General features: G+C 37.0%; 1 protein-coding gene across 1 annotated transcript in view; it reads left to right on the plus strand.

Annotated features, from left to right (window-relative positions):
• msraa (methionine sulfoxide reductase Aa) overlaps positions 1-12,594 on the plus strand; it is a 73,220-nt gene that overhangs the window by 40,825 nt on the left and 19,801 nt on the right. The window contains exons 4-5 of the mRNA XM_084090700.1: positions 5,067-5,171; positions 7,358-7,464. Of these exons, the coding sequence (XP_083946826.1) occupies positions 5,067-5,171; positions 7,358-7,464 (212 nt within the window). The remainder of the gene's footprint in view (positions 1-5,066; positions 5,172-7,357; positions 7,465-12,594) is intronic.

A 12,594-nucleotide genomic window follows, 5' to 3' on the forward strand; every position in this document is an offset into this window, starting at 1 on the left:
TGCATCTCACTGCAGGGCATTTATATTTAAATTCCCTCTTTTACTTAGAAACTGTACATTTTGAGAATCAAAGCTGTTTTAAAGCCGGGTGTGATGATTCAGCAGGTGGTCCATCACTACAACTGGTATATACGGCGTGGGGTGCTGAAAACACAGGGGGAGCTGTCCATTGGCTGGTGCTGAAATGAATGCTGGTGCTGAAATGGTTGGCAACACTCTGTGCTCCTCCACAGGGTTTGAATGCTGACATCCTATTGAAACAAGTAACAGGATTTTCGAAGAAATGGAAAGATAAGGCTGGTGTTTATATTGTGCTCTTAGATATGACTTGCAAATGCATAGCTTCATTTCTTTCTATAAAATCTTTTTCAAGACCTAGTGAGCTGCCTCACTGCCTACATAGGCATCTACCTTCTAAGGCAGCATCTTAACTAAATGAAACCTCATAAGTGACTAAATGCACTACATAGGCAGAGTACCATACAAATAGGGCTCAGAATTATAGTCTAGTAGTAGGAACAGGTTCAATGAAGACTGCTGAATAAATTGCAGGAATAAATTACAGGAATTAATTACTTTAAAATCTATAAAAATAGATAACTGTTATATCAAAACATTATATTAAACACAGCTCAGAATAGTAGTCTACTTTTAAGCATTTTATTAAACTTGATAATTGAAAAAAATGTTATATATACTTTTTATTTTTGAATGAATTATTATGTATATCTCCAGTCCTTTTGCTTTAGCCACCATTTTACAGAGCTTGTCACAGTGCATTCTGGGATCCCCCCCCCCCCCCCCCCCCCCAGTGCATTCGGGAGTCTGCCTTGATGTGTTAAAATATAGGCAGCCTACTAGGTTTTGTAGCAGTACGATAGAATCATACACAGGATTTAACTTATGCATCTGAGGGGGAGGGGACGTGCCATGATCCTTAAATGCTCTCTCGCTTTGTCTACGCACTCAATCGTTCTCTCTCTCTTTCTGTGTTAATCTCAGTCCTGTCTGCACAAGAGCTTGTGTCAACAGGGGATTAAAGGGTACAGACATGTCCGGCAAGCAGAAACATGCACTAAAGATAAAGCCACCAATGCAAGCAATCATAGCATCTTATGGGTCATTCTACAAAGCGGGTGATATTTGCCCCCTTCAAGATGTGAAAAACAAAAAACTCTATAGTTGATGTCCGCTTGCAGCTTTTCTTGAAGTTAATATATATATATATATATATTCCTGTGATGTTCCAACAGAAATCATTCTAATATGCTGATTTGCATTTGGGTTTTTTCAATGTTTTTTTTTAAATCTTTTCAGAATTCAGTATATCAGTATATCACTTAAACAAATTATTTATTTAATAGATTGTTTTAGATCTTACGAAAATACTTTAAAATTCACCTCATAAACTGGAAAAGGCACCAGTTTCATAGAATGATCCTTAAAACTGAAGCAGCCCGTAGTCTCTCTTTTCAACCATTTTTTTGAAGCAGAATCAGAGCGATCATGAGAGGATGGTGTGCTTGTGCCTTTTCAGTATCACACATAACCATTATCTCTGAATTTCAGTGGATTGTAGTTTTGACTGCTCCCACTTGTATTGATAGTCTGTAAAAGGCACTTCCCTTGACACCTACTTGCATCACAGCTGTACCTTTGCTTAGAATGTATGCTATTCTCAAGCTGCAGCAGATATGGCCACCTGTGGTTGACCTTCACCGTGTCTAGAACGGCACAGTCCGGAGAGGGGGTGGGTGAGGGGATTTCACCTAAAAAAAATGGGGGTTGAGAAAAGGGATTGGAGCTGGGAGATGGGAAGAAAAATAGGCAAGATGCTTCAAAGAGGAAATGAAGAAGAGAAGAAAGCTGAGCAGAGGGAGAGGAATAGAAATCGAGAGGGAGGGAGGGATGAATGTAAAGAGAGGAGTGGGAAGTGTAGGAACAGGTTCAATGGGTTCATTACTCTTCCATAAGCCAACATGCATAACGCAGTTGGAGGATAATGCTGCCGGCTCTTATGCCTCCATTAGAACACCATTGTCTTATCGCTGAATCTAACATTTGCATAACACACTGTCAAAAGGTTACAACGAGTGCAGAAATGTAGCTTTCTTTTGCTGTGGCAGTCATTTTGTACTGCTCATGTGTATTTCTCTATCTAAAAAAAGATTATAGATGGATGGAAGATGCAACTGCAGTATCCAAATTAATAAGTGCCTAATGCAAGTACTGTAAACTTACTTTGGTGAGAAAATAAAAGTTTGAATTTTTGAAATTTGAAATTGAATTGGGACAATGATCATTTGACCTTGACACATCTAATTCAAAGACATACTAAAGAAAACTCAGTAGCACTTTACTGAAAGCCTTTATAATGCATTATGTAGGTATTCATAATGTACATTATAATGCATTATATCTTTTTATAAATAATTGTAACCAAAGTTAAAATGCTAAATAATATTTGCAGATTATTTGTTCCATCTGAAATTGGTTGATTGTCATATGTTTTAATGCATTACACTTTCTAAAAGGCGTAAAATAAGTAATATAATCTATTGTAACTGTGGTTACAGTTACAATGCATTATAAGGTGCATTATAAAGCACAATTAATGCATTAAAAATACTTTTAAAATGCATTCTATATAAAGGCTTTAAGTAAAGTGCTACCGAATACTCATTCTTGACCCAACCTTTAACAACATTTTAGAAATGTATCTAGGATTCCAATATATATCCGTATATACACACACATATGTATAATTTTTATTTTTTTGTATTTTTTTAAGACTGGCTTATTTCAGCTTATACTGTGAATGAAGGAAAAAGGAAAGAAAAACAACAACGATAATATGTGTGTGTGTGTGCGTGTGTAAAAAAATACAGTTCCTTTTCTGCTTATTTTATTTCATGTTAAAATTAAAGCTATATTTGATTTTATGTTGAGTGTGTACGCCAGTGTTGTTTTAGTTTTTTACTTTAATTTAGATATTTTAATATTTTGAATTCGCTTTTATTTTTTATGTTTTATCTTTTATGTTAATTTTAGTTACATTTTTAGTCATTTTGTTATGTGCTTTTGTCATTGTAATATTTTTTCTATTTAATTAATATTTCATTGCTATTTAAGTTGAATTTATTTTTAGTTCAGTTTTAGTTTTAGTTTGGGACTGAGCACCGATGGTGCAATTTTATTAAAATTTTGGTTTAGTTTAAGTTTTTCAACTAATATTTTTATTTTATTTCAGCTTTAAGTCAATGAACGGAAATGTTTTTCATAGTTTTAGTTTAGTTGACGATAATAACCCTGGTGTTAGCGAATCCATGGCATTGTTCTTTGAAGTTAATGTAGTTCCCAGACAACAAGAGTGATTTAATACCTTTCAACTTGGTCCTATGTTTAATTTAGGGTATATGCAGGGCCGTCATCAGAGAGGGACAACTGGGAACATTGCGACGAGCCGGCTCGCTAAATGTATTATTACAATGCTGAGTGTATGGGCGTGAATTGAAGCGACGGCCCTGGGTGTATGGCCAATGGCACGGCTTTGGTTTTCCATATCTCAGCTCTGATAATGTTACTACCCCTCTGTCGTCTTGCCTGGTAATGAAAATAACCCCACAGGTTAGTCCTTTATTACTTTTTTAATATCAAAGCAATATAGATTTACTGGTGATAACGTAGAGGAAGGCCCCCCATAAGACTGAACCAGAGATTATTAAGCAGACTTCTTTGGTAATAAATTAATGATGGGAGATATGGAATTAGGACCTTGGTTTTTCAGTTTTGGGGTTCTAGTCACAGCGGTTTCATGTTCCCTGATTAATTTGCAACATGTTGCTCATAGTGCGAATATAGTATATAGACATAGTCATAAAAATAGCTAGACAATACTATGAATCCTGTTTTTGGAAGTGTATTTATGCACTGAAATTAATGTAAACACAGACACACACACAGAAAAAACACATGAATTTCATTTATTTAAAAGAATCGGTCAGTAAGATAATATATATATAGAACCTGATTTTTCCGAATATATATATATATATATATAATATATATATATATATATATATTTATATATATTTATATTCAGAACCTGAATTTTATTTACTGATGCCTCACAATCCACTTAAACAAAGCACTAAATGTGCTAAAGTAGCACCGAACTGTATTCATATCAAATCATTGTAATTTTTTTAGTGCAAACACGACCTGACACAGATTTTGTGTTTTTGTGCTATTGCCTTTTGCCCTTTAGTCATTGTTTTAGTGAATTAGGCTGTTAAACAATGCAGACAGTGAGTGGAAATAAACACTATCAGCTGGTGCAGTGAACCCCCCTCCCACCCACCTTGTGTTTTTACATGATGGAATTTGAAAGTAATTGTCTTAATACTTTGATAAAACTTAGATGGCTTCTGTAGGATAATACCAACAACAAAAACACCTTGCAGTTTTGCTCAGTGGTTGTTTTAAAGACGTCGGAAAAGAAAAGACATCTGCAATTCTCACTTTCATCTCAGTCTGACCAACTTCTTGTCTTCCCTTTCGATTGTTACTAATGGCTGTGCTGTTGTTTAAATCCAGCCTTAAATGGAGCATAATCATCAGGTTGAGTACGTAATGTATTGTGCTTGTGTTTGTTTGATGCTCCTCTATTCTTCTCCTCCAAGCTTGCTAACCCGCAAAGAGTCATTTCAACGAGTCCTTTTACGAGTCCTTCTAGAGGAAGCTCTCTTTATTTTATAAGTTTTTCATGGCTTCCCCTTCAGGTTGCGTTTCTTTTTCAGCTTATTGAAAAGCACCCAGCTGATGCAATGAGCACAGGTAGATCGACTGCCCTTGTACTTTTATGACAGGGTCAAAAGACACATAAAGTTAATCAATATGGAGGACTGACCCTACCGCTGGAGATGCGGCCAGTCAATCCAAGATCAGTGACCCTTGATGACCTTACTGGAATGGGACCCCGGACCACCTCTGTGTGTGTGTGTGTGCACTGTGACTCTTCGGCAATGATGTTTACACAGGCACCTCTGCTCTTCTTCCTCACGCAGGTAAAACAGGGCACTCAGAGGTGGTTCGTGTGGTCTATGAGCCTGAGAAAATCAACTTTGCACAGTTGCTCAAGGTATTCTGGGAAAGCCACAATCCCACACAAGGTAACATTTCATTCTGTCACAAAATAATATCTTAATGGGATAGTTTGCTTTTCAAAAATGAAAATTCTGTCATCATTTACTCTTGTCGTTCCAAACCTGTATGACTTTCTTATGTGGAACACAAAGAATGTTCTTGCTGTTTTTTTCCCCCATGCAGTGAACGTGAATGGGGAAATGTGGAGCTCCAAAAAGCACCAAGTAGGCCATATGACTTTGTGTATTATATTCCAAATCCTCTAAAGTCTTATGGTAGCTTTGTGAGGATATTAAAGAAATCTTAAAACACATTTTGGGAAAAAAATATTATTGCAATGAAAAAATGGCCAAAAAGATAAAACTTATTGAAAATGTATATTTATTATTAGAATTATCTATATTAACTATATTTGTGGCCTTTTTTATATATTGTAGCATTATTAGAAGATTTTCACTAAATAAATTGTAGTCTGTTCTTCACATCAAGCAATTTAATGGCATCAGAACACTTTGAACATAGACAATGAGTCACATTGACAAAGTTTTTGATACTTTATTTATTTGTTATTTTGGGAGCTCAAAAGCCTATATTCACTTTTATTGAATGGAAAAGAGCAGCCAAAACATGGGTTTCCTTTTGTGTTCCACAGAAGAAGAAAAAAAGAACAACATGAGGGTGAGTAAATGATGACAGACTTTTGTTTTGGGGTGAACTATCTCTTTAAGATTTTATTTAGTTCTTTGGCTCTGTCCAAAATGGACAGAGCCAATGCGATCTTCCTATGAGTCCACACTTTCGTGGTGTAATGCCAATTTGATGTAGAAGTTTGCTGTGGGCTTGGCAAAAGTGCGCATCAAGGGCACATATCAGCCGCAAAGAGGGCGCTTGCGAGCACCCTTCTGAAACCTAAAATGACAAATAGGACTCCCTACAGTCTCGTTGACTTAACTGGGAAGCGAACGTGGCAGCCATTGTAAGACCACAAGTGCACATGAAGTGTGCCATTTGAGACAGGGCAAATATTAGTTGAAACCCAGTACACAGTAATTTTTGTTTAGCGCAGTGTTAATTTAAGAAAAGCTAAGAACAAAGAGCCATTTAAAAACCTGTAAAAAGAACAGCTCTTTAACTTAATACAGTCTTAAGTTCCAGTGGTGTGTGAGGTACGAGAGGCTCATGAATTCATAAAGAAGAGAGGCAACCGTTTGAGTGGCTGCAATCATGAACAGAGAATTCAGATCGGAGATTAAAGTGTCTCGGCCATCCAATCACATTCAGACTCATCGAGATGGCCTGTATAATGTCCTGATTGTGTCTGTGGTGATGACTAACACTCATCTCGTTCTTATAAGTTCACAGTGAAATCATGGTTTTGCTAACTTCTGTTTTAAAGAACATAAAAATCTTGCTAAAAAACCTTATAGAACACTAAGTAATTAAAAAAATGGGTTTACAGCTATAACGGACACCAGTAATAGTCACAGTACAGTTTCTTCAGCATGATTAATGCACTCTTCACATCCAACAAAAATATCTGTTCAGGACGCAGCTGTAGAACTAGCTATAAATCTATGAAGTCATATCTGGATCAAGAACAGATAGAACAGAGCTTTAATTAAAAATTGCACTATCTCCAAGATTTCATATCTGGTTGATTGGGAGTTTGTTTCCCAAGAGACTAAAGTACTAATAGATGCTAAATTTGGACCCACAGAAGATGTACCGAGTGGCTGCACTGCATGATTACATCAGGGATGCATGGCTTACTTTAGTTCTCAGGTGTCTACATTTAAAGGGTTAGTTCACCCAAAATGAAAATTATCCCATAATTTACTCACCCTCAAGCCATCCTAGGTGTATATGACTTTCTTCTTTCAGCCAAACACAATCGGAATTATATAAAAAATATCCTGGCTCTTCCAAGCTTTATAATGAGAGTGAGGCCAAAAAAGCGCATTCATCCATCATAAAAGTAATCCATACTGCTCCAGCGGTTAATGAAGGCCTTCTGAAGCGAAGCGATTCATTTTTGTAAGATATGTATCCCTATTTATAACTTTATAAACTGTAATCACTGACTAGATAAAGGAGTAGTTCACCCAAAAATTAAAATTTACATTTGTAAACACAAATTACAATGTACATTTGTGTTGTGAATAGATCCTCAGTCCCCTTGTTTTTAGCACTGACACTGCCTTTTCTTTGATAGGAATGCGCCAGGGCAACGATGTTGGAACGACCTATCGATCAACCATCTACGCATACACACAGGAACAACTCGCCGAGGCATTGCGCTCCAAGGACGAATATCAGAAGGTATCCATCTACAACCTTTTCCTATTTCTCCCCTCCCTTTATGAAGACCCCACTACAACCCTTGGGTGATATTTACGGTAACAGAAAATGTTTATGGATCAGTGGTTCTCAACTAGTTTAGTGTCAGGATCCAGATTTGACATTGGACAAGTGGCAAAATTGTCCTTCAAATTATATATATATATATATATTTGGCACTTGTCCAATGTCAAATCTATATATAGTGGCACAAGTGTTTTCAACATCAATAATAATGTTTCTTGAGTAGCAAATCAGCATAATAGAATGATTTCTGAAGACTACTAAAGACTGGAGTATTTTTGTTTTAATATCTGGAGGAATATTTATCTATCAAAATACGGTTTGTCTATCTTGAAAATATTATTGATAGTATTGTTTTTAGGATCTGAGCACTCTTCAATTGCATTTAATAATAATAAATACATATTTATTAATTATATTTTATATATATACAGTACAGGCCAAAAGTTTGGAAACATTACTATTTTTAATGTTTTTGAAAGAAGTTTCTTCTGCTCATCAAGCCTGCATTTATTTGATCAAAAAAAAAAAAAAGTAATATTGTGATATATTATTACAATTTAAAATAATTGGTTTTCAATTTATTATACTTTAAATTATCATTTATTTCTGTGATGCAAAGCTGAATTTTCAGGATCATTACTCCAGTCTATCACATGATCCTTTAGAAATCATAATTTTTTCTGTATTTTTTATCAAATAAATGCAGGCTTGATGAGCAGAAGAAACTTCTTTCAAAAACATTAAAAATAGTAATGTTTCCAAACTTTTGGCCTGTACTGTGTATATATATTTATAGTATATTTATAATATTTTTTGTTGTTGTTCTTGAGTATTGGAATATTAATATGTGATAGTGTTAATTTCTTCACTTTCACAAGGCATTTTTAGGCAACAGGCTTAGTATTGTATTTCGCTTCTGTCCACGACCCTATCAGAACAGACGTGCGTCCCAGGTCTGGAGAACCACTGCTACAGAAAACAAAAGCTGCTCATATCGATGTTACCCTCATCTAATGGAATGTTAACATCCCTGGTCCCCAAGTGGATGGTAAGAAGGGACAGGTGTTGAGGATTACATCCCTCAACGTTTCTTGCACTGTTTGATAACCTGTGAATCCGTAACAGATGAAACAGGTTTTCTGCAAAGCAGGGAAGTATAATACATGAAATAGTAATTCTCTTTGTCTTGTTAGACAGCTTGGAGAAAGGAGACTTCAAATCCGTGCATGAGGAGGTTCAAAGCCTTTCGGCGTTGAGTGCGAATGCTGCCATCTGCATTATGCATATATTTTTCTCTAATTGCAGAACGGCTCTGTCGTCGAGCCGAAAATTGAGGTTTCTTGGTCTCGGTGGTGCAGTGCATTACAAACCTGCATGTGGTTCACGCTAACAACCCCACCCTTTCCGTCGAAGCGAAGCCTGTTGGAACAATAGAAGCAGAGGAACTGACTGTGGTTCTTGCAAGCTCTAATCTTCCCTACAGTACCCCTGTAGTCTCATTTTCTTCCTTCAAAACCCTTCTCCCTCCCCCTTCCCCTTGTGTATGATCATCATACTTCGTTTTCCTTCTCATTCCCTCAGATCAGTTCACTGTCTGAAATGAAATTAGCAGCGAGCCAGTATTCACACTCGGACACATTACGGACGTTGTCATGTTAGACACATTTGACTATTGACGAGATAACCTTGACTGTCTCATCATCCCAGTGTTCTCTCTTGCTCTCTTCACACATCACATCAGATCTCAGCTGCCTTTGTGCTGATACCAAAGGTTTCTGCAGTCTCTCTTTTCTACATCAAAAGAGCCCAAATGAACAGCGCAGTCACTCTTCGCTCTTGCTGAGCACTCCATTTTGAACTAATTCTGAACACAATATCCAATATCTTTTCCTGTGATATGGCACATTTGGTATCTCAGCAACTAATTCTTGAGGAAGGATGGATCTCACTGGACACTGATGTCCACAGAAAACACTCACATATGAACAAGTCCTCACTGTTCATAATCAAAATGCTTATTTTAAAGGCATATTAAGAAGTTTTCTTACTGAATAGTGACACGATTTAATGATTTGGAGATCAACCGCAAAAAAAAATCACACAAATATTGACAAAGAAATGGCAACTAACACATTGTAGAAAGACTGAAATATTTTCTTGTAATGCATTATTGTAATGTTTTATTTGCAAAGTAATATACATTCTATATATGCATTTTTTTATGTAATAAAATGTACACAGTTTATATACTGTATATAGCTGTTGCTGAGATATACCATATCACAGGAAAAGATATTGGATATTCAGCGCTTGTTCAAAATTGAGCGTACATGGCATGAGTGAAGAGTTATAAACAGCCTACATGATTCTTTTGATGTGTATTTAAAAAAAACGTTTTTATAGAAAAATGGCTGAAAATCAGACCATCATTACTGTTGAGTCCTGCCCACTGAAGTGACCGAATGAAGGAAATGTCTCTCTTTTCTAACACACACAGTCATTCTTACAGACAGCAGCTGTAGTATTGGGACCCTGGGGATGAGAATAGGGGACGCAGGCCTCCAAGTGGGAAAAGCATAAGGGTGCGATTTGTTTTTTCATGGAGCGCTGGCTCCAGCTGATGATGACTCCCAATGGCCTGCACCATTGGCATCTGACTTTCTGTTCAGTTTCCTACTTTCAAAATCGCAAAAAACAACTTTGTTCTTAAATGCTAATTGGCTGTAGTGCTTTATCCCATAGAGGTCACCTATTAACCTTATTATACATGTCAAGAACTATATTTGCTAGTGGATGAATTTTCACAATAAAATAATGATGGCCTTAATGTTTTTATTCTGTTTTGTAAAAGCCTTTTTTATCTTTACTCAGACAGAGCAGCCTTTTTGCTTAGAGAATCTTCCAATGTTAATTGCTTTGTTTTCTCGTCCTGAAATTTCATGGTCAAGGGTTTTATTAGTGAGTGGAAACGAGAGTCACTCTATAACCCTCTAAATTACTTCTGTTTCATAAAAATAGGCTATGAAGAGAACTTGTATGTTTTTTGTCCTTGGAAAATGGAGCGTTTTCAGGTTGGCATGTTGCACGGTTCACAGAAAAGGGATTTTGCAGCAGAGTGGTCATTTAAGACATCCGAATTTACCGTAAGATACTGTAGTGTTGCGTTTTAATGGTGGATCACTTATTAACCCTCATGTTCTGTTTAGCATGTTCAAAAAGCCTTTTTATTAACTACAAAAAAAAAACAGTACAGTTCTGTCATTGTTAAATTGGATTTGCTTTATTGTGTATTTTTGCAATGTAGGTTTGCTGTGCTCAAATTGACTCTAAACACTACTAAAATGGTTAAGTGACATCTAGTAGTCTGTTTGAGTGGAAAAAATAGGTTAATTTCAATTACTATTAAGCGTTTTATGTTTAGACATAAACCTCTCTGAACATATAGCCAGTAAACGAGGGTTAAATCAAGTGTTTCCCACAGGAGAGGCTCTCTTTTAGCTGGTCAGATGAATAAGACAGGAGTTTATGAACGCTGCATGCTGTCAAAGAAGCTTTTCGCTGCACAAGGCTCTGCATTTCTCATTGTGTTCCTTTTCTGAGACACCTGCAGACTCATACGCTCCTTCTACCGGCCATCCTGCTAACTGCATTTCCCCTTTCTCTCTCTTACTTATTCACTCCATCCTCCATTGTCTCCTGTCTTTCTCTCTCCACCCACTCCACCCCCTGCTGAGCCATCTGCGCTTCGGCAGGCCCTGTCTCCATGGCAACAAGGGAGGCCGCGCTGCCTCCTATTGGCCCGCTGCCCAAACGGAGAGTCTGCCGGGGGTCGAAGGTTGTCTGTAGAGTGCCGCCTCACCGGTGTTCTAATCAGCTGTTGACCCCTAGCCACAATGAAATGAGTGTCAGAAGACAAGGGGTTAATAAAGCCTGGTCTGACTGGCAGCTGGGTCCATTATGAGTGAGGGACAGGAGAGGGAGAAATCAGGAAGACCTGGGGGCGTTGGGGGGGTGGGGGGGTGTCGGCTTGGTTGGGACGCTGTAGATGAGGGACTCAGATCTTGGGATGGGGGCCCGTCTGTGTTGTGTAAGGGAAGATTTGATGTCACCATAAATCTTGTCTGCAAGGGTGGAATGAAAGCTGTGGGTGGCTTTTTTAGGATTATAGCGCCTGGTGTTACTGTGGGGGATGTTGGGAATTTGGAGGGTAACTGTATCTGTTGTGGGGCAACAGTGCTGGTTTTCACTCAGTGTAACATTACCTTAACAAGGAATAGCTAACGTCAGCTTTTACTGTGTTGATACCATTTTGATAAGATTTTTGAATGTTTTTGAAAGAAGTCTCTTATTCTCATCAAGGCTGCTTTTATTTGATCAAAAATCTATCTATCTGATTGTACATTTTATTTGTGAAAAGTGGATATTTGTATAAATATCATTATTTATTCTATTTCTAAAAAGCATGCTTTGGTGGCACATGGGTTGCAATGTCAAATCAAACTAAAACTGTTAACCCTGTTACCTTTCTGAAGGCATAATTATATCCCAACATATCTTAAAATGTTTTAATTTTGCACAAAATCCAAATCACTAACACTTACTGCATGAGGGAATGTTCATGCAGAAATGTAAAAATCTCCTCCTTTAACTGGAAAAGGCAGCCGTTTAATAGAGAGACCCACTTGTGACATTAGCTTCTTAAGGTTTTAGCATGTTGCCTGAGGAGAAAAATTGTCGTTCTTTATTGAATGTTTTCCATCACTCCAGTAAGAACGTCATAGTGTGTGCAGATGGAGACTTGGCACAGTGTACAATTTAACACATTAAGTTAAGCTATTTTTAGTCTTGAACTTGACGGCCATTTTGGATTCCACCAAAAACAATCAATAAAATACAGCTGCAAGTAGCAATTAGCAGAAGCGTGTAGGTGTAAAGAAGTAGGCTATATGAAATGGACTTATTGACATCAGGTTTAGAATTGAAAAAAAAAAAAAACTTTTTTTTATACCTGATAGAGACTATGTATTATGTTTTATATTTGAGATAGAGTATTATGTGTGGGCGACTTTCATCTAATACTGATAT

Source organism: Abramis brama (genome assembly GCF_963993115.1).
Source record: "Abramis brama genome assembly, chromosome: 18".
Lineage (NCBI taxonomy): Eukaryota > Metazoa > Chordata > Actinopteri > Cypriniformes > Leuciscidae > Abramis > Abramis brama.